Here is a 9,678-nt window from a genome sequence, read left to right as displayed (position 1 = left end):
GTTGCCTAGCAACATGTTGGGTGAAGTTGCCCCTCAGAGTTTACTTTAGCTCTTTTTTTCTCGTGTTATCTTAAGTAAATGACATTTTTACATGCACAAAAAAATCCCTCTAAAAGAAAAAATAGAGAGAGCAGAATACTTAAAGAATAATATTAAACTTGAGTGGCAGGGCTGGCTCTGTTTGCACTCCGGTTTAAAACTCCTGCACTATAAATAAAGTTTATTTAGATGTTAGACAATTTTGGGTTGTAAATCAACAACTCTCAGAAAATTCATCACATTCCTTAAATTCACTGCTTTTTATATCCTTGAAGGACTGATGTTCACATTGAAACTAGCAGGGAAGAAAACAAATGGTCATAAACCTGATTCTCACTTTAACCTGCTAGAGCTTCATCCTATTACACTGAAAACAGCAGGCGACAAATCCTCTTTGACTGACTAAATAGAAAAGTGAAATCTTTCTAATTATCTGTTCCCGCTGATGATAACATGCTCAGTCTTTCTGTTTTTGTAAATGTTCTTGTTCTTGCAATCATGACGAAAATCGCTATATTGACAAAGTTGTTCAAAATGAGCAGTGGAGGCAAATTATAGAAAAGAATCCAGAGGACTGTTTGTGGTTATTATGTCAGGGTTATATATTAACTATACCCAATACCAACTATCATTATCAATTTACACCTTTTAATGTGCCATCTCTTAGGAAATGTCTTTTGATATTTCTTTCTCCCATTTATTTTGTCTTCAGTGTCCTCTGTGTTTTATCTTAATGAATATATCAGTCACATATCAGACTGTACCATTACTGCTGCTGAAGTGAACCAAAGCTTTCATTCTCCTCAGAAACCTTTGTCCTCCTTTAACATCACAAGGGAGACCTGGTTCCCTCACAGCTGGCCTTCCTGACCCCCGGTGGCCATTGGGAGACATGGCAGGACTCATCACTTCCCTGTTTCCCTGAAGTGTAAACTGTGGAGGCTGTCTTCCCCTCCTGAACACCCCCCTCCAATACATGTCTGATATATAACAACTTGCAAAGAAAGCTACTTGCAGCTGATTACCATATTAGTTTGAGTACGCGTTAAGGCCTGTGGCTCCTTATTTTCTTGTTGTGTTTTTTCTTTAACAGCAGCCCTCCTCCTCCACCAGTTCTTATTATGTAGACCACCATGTCACAGACCACTGTGGGGTAAAGACAACGCAGTCTGCTGACTGTGGATGCCAACATCCCATTTTATACTTTTCTATTTGCAACTGGTGCCACGCCCTCACCAGTGGGCTGGATAAAGTGTCCTCCAGCTTCACACCAACCGCAGCACCTTATCAAATAGGGCCAGAGTGCTTTAGTCCCAAATATCAACTCTGTAGTTTCCCCTTAAAACCGTCCCACCACCTCATCTATCTTCCTCTATAAACTTTTTTTTCATTTCGGTTTAAGAGGAAGAAGCAGGAATCACTTTTTGAGATGCCCTGCGCCTGTGCTTTCCCCTCTGAATTAGTGAAGTGAGAGAGGGGAGAAGGGGAGAGGCTGACTCGGCCCAGCAGCGTGGACATCTCCATCCGGCCTCCAGCGTTTCCACGTTGACAGCAGAGGGCCGATTGAAGAGCGAGCTGGTGAGACTGAAGGATGGCTGGATGCTGTGTGTCGGCGGAAGAGAGAGAGAACCAGAGGATCAACGAGGAGATCGAGAAGCAGCTGCGGAGAGACAAGAAGGACTCTCGCAGGGAGCTGAAGCTGCTGCTGTTAGGTGAGCATCACTGAGCCTGGAGGGTAACTGAGTCTGCACAGACGCAGGTTGGCTTGAGTCTCTGTCACACATGCCTAGCAGCCCTCAGTAAATTATAGATCATGAAGAGATTAGATGAATCTCTTGGCGCGCACCCCTCATCCATATCTTTCCCGTGCGTATCCGGCGAAAATGCTATAAAATTATGCTTCAAACCCCTAAAAAATGTGCCTTTGGCGGAATAATCGGTATTTTTACGTAGATACTTTTGGAGTTGGAGTTTGATTTCCTGTGGCAAAGAAGTTTTTTAATTTCCCATTACTTCGGTGGCTCCTGACTACACCTGGACAAGCAGGTATCACCGCAGCTTTATCCGTGCCTTATATTAAGGATGTCTGATGGGTTGGGTGTAGGTGGTATAGGTGCATCCAGTCGTGAATGTCGTGAGGAGGTCTTGTGTCATATCTAACTGTATCTAACTACATTTCCTATCTCGCGCCATCGTCCCACCTTTGAGTTTACGCATGAGTTTTTCCAACTTTGAGTCATGTAGTTCCCGCCTGGCACAGAAATACTGAATACAGTCAGTGAAAACAGGGAGATTTGACCGTTTAAGACGTGTTTATTGATGTTGGTCAAAATGTTCAGTACACAGAAACCGAAACTCGCTCTGACTCCTGCACATTAATCCAGGAGGATTTCTGTGTTTGCTCCATGGTGGACTGGGGAAATGTGGGCAGTGAAGTGAACTCCAGCCTCGTCTGAGCCTAAGAAGAACAAGGGGTAGAGAAAAAATAGTCAGGGGGAAATATGAGTATGATGTCCAGGTGTCAGTGATCAGTGCTATTGATGGAGAGTGTCAGTGGCCTTTGAAGGAGATGCGTACACTGCTCACTTCCTGCTCAAGGACACTTCAGCAGGTCTGATGCAGGCTGAGAAAAGGCTGATGGGTTTTTTTTTTTTTCAGCACTACAATATTGTCCACTTGTGTAGCTTTTGGAACACCGATCCAGTAAATGTGGAAACAAGATGTTGCCACCTTGCATTGAAACCAGCATCCGTGCTCTGGACACGGCCCATTTTACTGTAGCAGTGTGGGAGCACTTCAGGGACTGGAGCCACTGTCAAGGCCTTTCAGTGGTGTGTTTGAAAGCCATAACTAGCTGCTGCGGGTGCGCCTCATGCAAACAAGATGCAAATCAAGTCCTGCCAGGATATGAGCTGTAGGTTTGCCTCCACTGCTCTCAAACGTTGCCGCCCACAACAGCAAAAACTCACCGTACGGTGAATAGAAAAGGTGGAAGACATTAAAGGTCCCATATTATGCAAAATTCACTTTTTAATGTCAACGTTAATATGTGTTCCTGGTGTGTCTAAAGACTCCCAAACCACCCTCTCTCTGTTTCTGCTCCAGTCTTCAGTAATTGTATGTGAAAAAGCTGTTGAACATGTGACCTCCTCCAGCCCTTCAGCAGGCCGGCGGTCCCTGCCCACTGAAAACCTTGTGAATCCAAGTCAGTGTCCACCATGTTTTTTCCTCACTAACACCAGCTCCCAGAAACACGTAGATATTGAAGGCGAGAATAAAACACGCAAATTGTTCAGTTCTTTTAAAACGGAACAAAAAACATCTGGTATTGAGAAAAATAATGTGTTTTTTGAACATAACCCATGTAAACCTGTTCTAGTAGGGCCCTCAAATACAAGTATGAACATGACAATGAGCAGAATGTGGGACTTTTAACATTCAGCATTATGTCGATTCTTGTACAGTGTAAGCTGCTTCACAGAGTCACTGTAAGAGCTGCTTGGAAGTTCTGAGCAATTAAAAAATACAGAAGGCAGCAGGCTGAACAGAGGCTTAGCTGTCTGGTGGTCAGGAAAAAGGTAAACAGATTACCAATCTTCAAAATCTGGGAAATACTTTAACATTGACATTTATGTACCTGATCAGAGTGGCTCAGAACTCTCAGTAGATTTCATTAGGACGGTCACAGTCAGCCCCCCAGAGGGGACGAGTGGGAGTAAAGCAGGATGAAAGATCAGCAGGTACACATTCTGCCTCCTCTGTCCATTCAGTTCAGTTGAAAATCTGCGAGACAACATACTGTATAAATGTCAACACTGGTCTAAGCAGTACAGAAAAACATGAATAAAACACAGTGAGAGCATAAAAACATGAAAGAAAGCAGGAAACAAGCCTTTTTCAAAGACCATCAACCATGTAGACAGACACTATAAATACATATAGCACTAATATTGAATATTATCACTTGTTCATGAAGAGGAAAACAGGGTAAGTTGATTATGGATTTTAGTATCACAGGAGTACCAAACGTGGAAACAAAAATAAACTGGATTATTATTTGTGAAAGGATGCTCTTCACAAAAGAAGATACATTTTTGTTTGCAACTGCACCACTTTTGGTGTTATTATCATGAAACTGTTTTGTATTTTTGCAGTTTTTATTTTGCCTGAGAAGTGATTTAATGAAACAGCTGAAAAGCAGTCAGCATTAATAACACATTTTACCAGGTCATTATTTTGAAACCACCTCAAGCACCTGGTGGATCGTAGATGTCCGTACTTTACTAGCAACATTGATGTATATAAAAAAATCAATTTGTTGAAGTTAAGTAGCATCCTTTACACCCTACATTTTCCTACAAACCTTCACGAGCAATGTTAGCTTCAGTTGCAAAAAAAAAAAGAAGGTAAGAGGGTGGAGTGTGACAGGTTACAGTAGTTCCCATCTGTGCCACATTCATTCACACAGATGTCACGTCACTGTGCTCCCCCAATGAGGAAGTGTGTGTAGCTGTGAGGTTGTGTTTGTGGTCAAGTAAATGAGCAGATAAGTTAAAGTTAAAACACAACAGATGTGCAAGCTCATGATTTGCCTCCAGAGTCTTACCCAACACCAACCCTCTCACCCCCCACCACCCTCTCCAAGAAACTTGACTTGTAAACAAGGTGCATTCAAATGCAGATGATTTGTCTAAGCCTTGTTTGCTAAGATGTAAAGACTCAAGTATTCATGATGCCATGCAAACTATCCAGGAAACCAGAAAACTGCTGCCACCACTCACACATCATAAAACTCTCTCTCACACACACACACACAAACACACACACAAACACACACGAACACCCACACACAGCAACACAGCAACCTCCAATATTTAGGTCCATTAACAAACACGAATTTGTTAAACAAATCTGGTCTGAATGAGAATTTAGGAGTGTGTGTTGTGTGACAGACAGAGACAACTGGACTCTTAGTAACAAGCTGTGTTTCAGTAGAGCAGTTTGGGAACTGTCAGCTCATGTTTGTATATAGCGTTAGATTAGATCAACCAGATTATACATAGAAATCAATACAATTTATGAAATATGATCTATTGCACCACTCAGCAGTGTAGACATACATTTGCTCTTTCTCAACCTGCACCACATTAACATTTAATAAAACACACATTAATATTTCAATAATAATACTCTAATCATCAATCAATCTGCCTGCATACTAAGTACTTAAATTTACAAAAGTATTAGCAGCAAATGTAGCTTACTTAAAGTTTAAGTGCTGGGGTACTAGTGCTTACAAACATAAGTCAACGTCATCACATTGATCAGCTCCCTCCAGTCCTCCTGTCTCCTCCACATCCAGCAGAAACATCCCTTGAACATTATTTGTAACGTGTTAGGATGTTATTATATAATAATAATTATACGGAAAGTAAGGCATATATAAAAGAATATTGTTGGATTTAACTCTCATTGTATCCACCAGGTACTGGAGAGAGTGGAAAGAGTACCTTCATCAAACAGATGAGGATTATCCATGGAGGAGGATATACAGACGAGGACAAGAGGAGCTACGCCAAACTGGTCTACCAGAACATCTACACGTCCATGCAGGCCATGATCCGGGCCACGGAGGCACTGAGTATCTCTTTCTCTGATCCCCAGAACCAGGTACAGGCTGCTCCTTGTTTATTTGGCAGATTTTTGCCAACTTTCTATGCCTTCATTTTTTTTTTATCTTTGTTTAGTCTTTAAATCGTCCTCACCCCAAAGCATAAAGCTGCCGGGAATCCAAAATACAAGAAAAATGACACAATCACATCACAATCTTCAGTGCTAATCATTCAAAAAGCTATTTTAGAATAGTTCTGCATTGTAGAAACACAAATACAGAATAGAAATCTAAGAAATAATTTTACATGTAATTTTCATGGTGATTTCATTCTAACTGCCTTTTTGTATTGAAAGTCTTGTAAATCACTAAAAATGCTAATAGTTTTTAGTCTTAAACATACGTGTGTTTAATGGTCTACTGACATTAACGAGATACTGTTTTAACTGTTTCTTAGCTTGTCTCTATGTGATATTTATTTATGTTATAAATAAAACATACCCAAAATCACAGAGTTCAGGCTTTAGCACAAATCATGTACACTTTAAATTCCTTTTGCATTAAAGCTCCACTGAGCAGGGATGAAATATATATGAGTTGTAGTTTATAGTCTAAAACTTGTAAAACCTCGTATGGTTTCTTGTAGATCATTAAAAGCAAATTATTACTATTTATCAAAAGCAGGCTCCTGGACAGAGACAGACATATTTACATGTCCTTAACTTTGTCTTTTTTAAATTTGATTTACTATATTCTTTTAACACACCAGGGTATAAATGTAATGTGCATGCAAGGATGGATGAGTGGTGTGCGTGTTACAAGTGACTTACATCAAAATGAAAAAATCCAAAAAACATGTTTCCTGCTTTCATTCTCTCTTGGATCTGTTTCCACGAAGAAAGGGAAATTGTAATTAACTGTCTGTCTGTGTGTCCATAGAGCCAAGCAAACTCGATCCTGGAGGTAGAGGTGGATAAGGTGGAGGAGTTAGATCAGAGCCTCGTGGTTGCTGTCAGGAGTCTGTGGAATGATGCAGGAATACAGGAATGCTACGACCGACGCAGGGAATACCAGCTGTCCGACTCCACCAAATAGTGAGCGTTAGACACAATAATGTGCACTCGGAGATTCTCCTCTCTTCAGCTCTGCCTTATAGTTACCACAGATAGACAAAATAACAGGAACACCTTACATTATAATGCAAGGCAATGCCTCAACACCACAGAAGGAGGTCTAAAGATAGTAAGCAGGTCAGTCAGCACCTGTCACACACAGTCTAAATGAATTTATTATTTGTTAAGTGCTTATTGTAAGGCTATACAATGACAATAGAGTAAGCCAAGTCTATTGAATATGGCTGTCTCGCTCTAACCCAAATCATCTAATCTGAATTGGCCTCCCTAAGCAGTGGCCTTGGCCAAGGTCACTGTCTGAACAATCTCCCCTCTGAGTGCACTGCAGCTGAGACGCTCTTCCCCATCCCTCCCCCATCCACCTGGTGTTTGTTGGCTTATCTGGAACCGGACCAGGGACGTCTCCATGGCAACCGCCATGTTATCGCCGACGACCGCGAATGAACTGAGGCGGGTTTTGGGAACTGATGGGCAAACACATCGGGACTTACTCCTGCCCTATATCCAACGCCCTCGCCAGCTTCCACCCCTCCAGTACGAGGGGCGTGGTCCAAGGGCTCGCCTGCACGGGGCTGTAGCCAGTGACCTGCCTCCTGCGGTGCTGGAATTCTCTACTCCCCTTTTCCCATCCCCTGTTGCCATGTTGTTATTGTCATGTGATGTGCAAAAATATGTGCTGAGGTTTTTTTACCGGTCCCACACTGCACTCCACATGAGTACAGTCTGGTGTCGCATGTTTTTTTCTCCTCCCCTCTCTCTCCTCTTGTTTTTTCTCCCCCCACTTTCCCCACCACTGTAAAAATGGAATTTCCCCCCTTGGGGGATCAATAAAGGTGAATTGATTGATTGATTGATTGATTGATAGTACTGTACTGTACTTCTCTGCTGCAGCAAAACTCTGTCCTAATGGTTTTAACTTCCCTTTTGTGTCACACTCACAAACGGTTACTCTTGTAATCACTTGACTTCACATCACTTCCTTTTATAGTGAAATAAATGAGGTTTCTCATATTAGTCAGTGTGGCTTGTAGTTGCTCTAACCAACCACAAATTTCTGTTATTTCCTTTATATTTCCTCTCCTTGTGCTTATTTTCTACTCCTTTTTTCAGCTATCTCAGCGAGCTAGATCGAATCGCACAACCCTCTTATGTACCTGACCTGCAGGACATCCTCAGAGTCCGAGTGCCAACCACAGGCATCATTGAATACCCCTTTGACATGGAGAATGTCATCTTCAGGTGGGATATAAAGTTCCAATATAATACTCAATGGTTTAAGTATGCTGCTTTGGAGCTGGCCACATGGTAATTTTTCTGTGGGATTGGCTGTTATGGCAGGATGGTGGACGTGGGCGGTCAGAGGTCAGAGAGAAGGAAGTGGATCCACTGCTTTGAGAACGTCACCTCCATCATCTTCCTGGTGGCACTCAGTGAGTACGACCAGGTCCTGGCTGAGTGCGACAACGAGGTGAGGATTCGGCAGAACTTGTCAGACTTTGATCCCTTAAAATGTGTCGTTAATGTCGCCTCTGTCTATGATGCAATTTTATTTCAGAACCGCATGGAGGAGAGTAAGGCCCTCTTCAAAACCATCATAACCTATCCCTGGTTCCAGCGCTCCTCTGTCATACTTTTCCTCAACAAGACGGACATCCTCCAGGAGAAGATCATGTACTCTCACATAGCCACCTACTTCCCTGAATTCACAGGTTAGTTTGTTTCAATCAACTTCAAGTCAGATGTAGCCATAAGTCACATTAGGTGATTTATGCTGGTGAGATTGTTTTTTCATTTGGGTACAAAAGGACAGAAAGTTTGGGTTTGGAGAATCAGATTTGTGTGTGTCTCAGGTCCAATATTGGGAAAAGAAATGGGATTTGTAAATTTAAGACCTCAATTAAGTTAACAGAAAAAAGTCATATATTGTATCTATATGAATGTAGTCGTGCACGCTGAAAGATGTTTCTGTTATTTTGTCCACCCCAATTATGTCAATGAGGGTAGGCTAAATAACAGAATCCCCTCTCTGTCCAAAAAAAGCCTCTAAAACAGTTCCAACAAAACCTGAACATTACAACCTTCACGATGGGACGATTTATCACAGGACGGCTGCAGTATTTGACTCTTTTTTTTCCTCAAGCACAAAAAAACTAATTATTTTGATGTTGAATTTACTGAAAACACGTTGAAATAAAACCAACCGTGAATTGCAGGACCTCAGCAGGACAAAACAGCAGCTCAAGAATTCATCCTGAAAATGTACCAAGAACAAAACCCGGAGAAGGACAAGACGCTGTACCCTCACTTTACCTGCGCCACAGACACAGAAAACATCCGCTTTGTCTTTGTGGCCGTCAAAGACACCATCCTCAGACACAACCTGAAGGACTTCAACCTGGTGTAAGGAGGACAGGAGAGGAGACAAAGGGATACAAGAGGGTAGAAGGATACGAGATTTGCATAAAACAAAACTTTAGTGCTTTTTTTCTTGGCTGTCTAAACAGAGACCAATTGGATTTTACATAGTTGCTCCCCAATTACAGAATCACTGTATCAAAAGATTCTCGGTGTCTTCAACCCAAAGATTTAAATATTTTCATTTTACATGTTTAGTGCTTGGAAACAAAGAGACAAAGAGAATATGAACATGTAAGAGTGGTGTCCAAACTACTGATCCTGTAGGTTTCTGTGTGTGTCTGAAATGCATTTTCTGTGTATTGTGTATTTTATGTACTTCGTAGTTTCTATTCCAGCCTTTATAGAGATGTACTGTAAGAAAATTATACTTTTAAGTAGACGTGAAAATGTAAAAACAACTGTAAAGCTTTTTGGAGAAATGGAAATTATATTTATGGTAATTTCTAATAAACAGTTCTAGTTACTTCATGAAGAGTG

General features: G+C 41.5%; 1 protein-coding gene across 1 annotated transcript; it reads left to right on the top strand.

Moving 5' to 3' along the window:
* Positions 1-1,532: 1,532 nt before the first annotated feature.
* Positions 1,533-9,578, top strand: gna14a (guanine nucleotide binding protein (G protein), alpha 14a). Its single transcript, XM_070833111.1, has 7 exons — positions 1,533-1,751; positions 5,525-5,709; positions 6,590-6,744; positions 7,894-8,022; positions 8,122-8,251; positions 8,339-8,492; positions 8,997-9,578. Exons 1-7 carry the CDS (start codon positions 1,631-1,633, stop codon positions 9,185-9,187), a joined length of 1,065 nt encoding a protein of 354 aa, XP_070689212.1. The 5' UTR covers positions 1,533-1,630; the 3' UTR covers positions 9,188-9,578.
* Positions 9,579-9,678: the final 100 nt, after the last annotated feature.

The sequence above is a fragment of the Pempheris klunzingeri genome, chromosome 7 (genome assembly GCF_042242105.1).
Source record: "Pempheris klunzingeri isolate RE-2024b chromosome 7, fPemKlu1.hap1, whole genome shotgun sequence".
Lineage (NCBI taxonomy): Eukaryota > Metazoa > Chordata > Actinopteri > Acropomatiformes > Pempheridae > Pempheris > Pempheris klunzingeri.
This window is presented reverse-complemented; position numbering and strand designations above follow the sequence as displayed.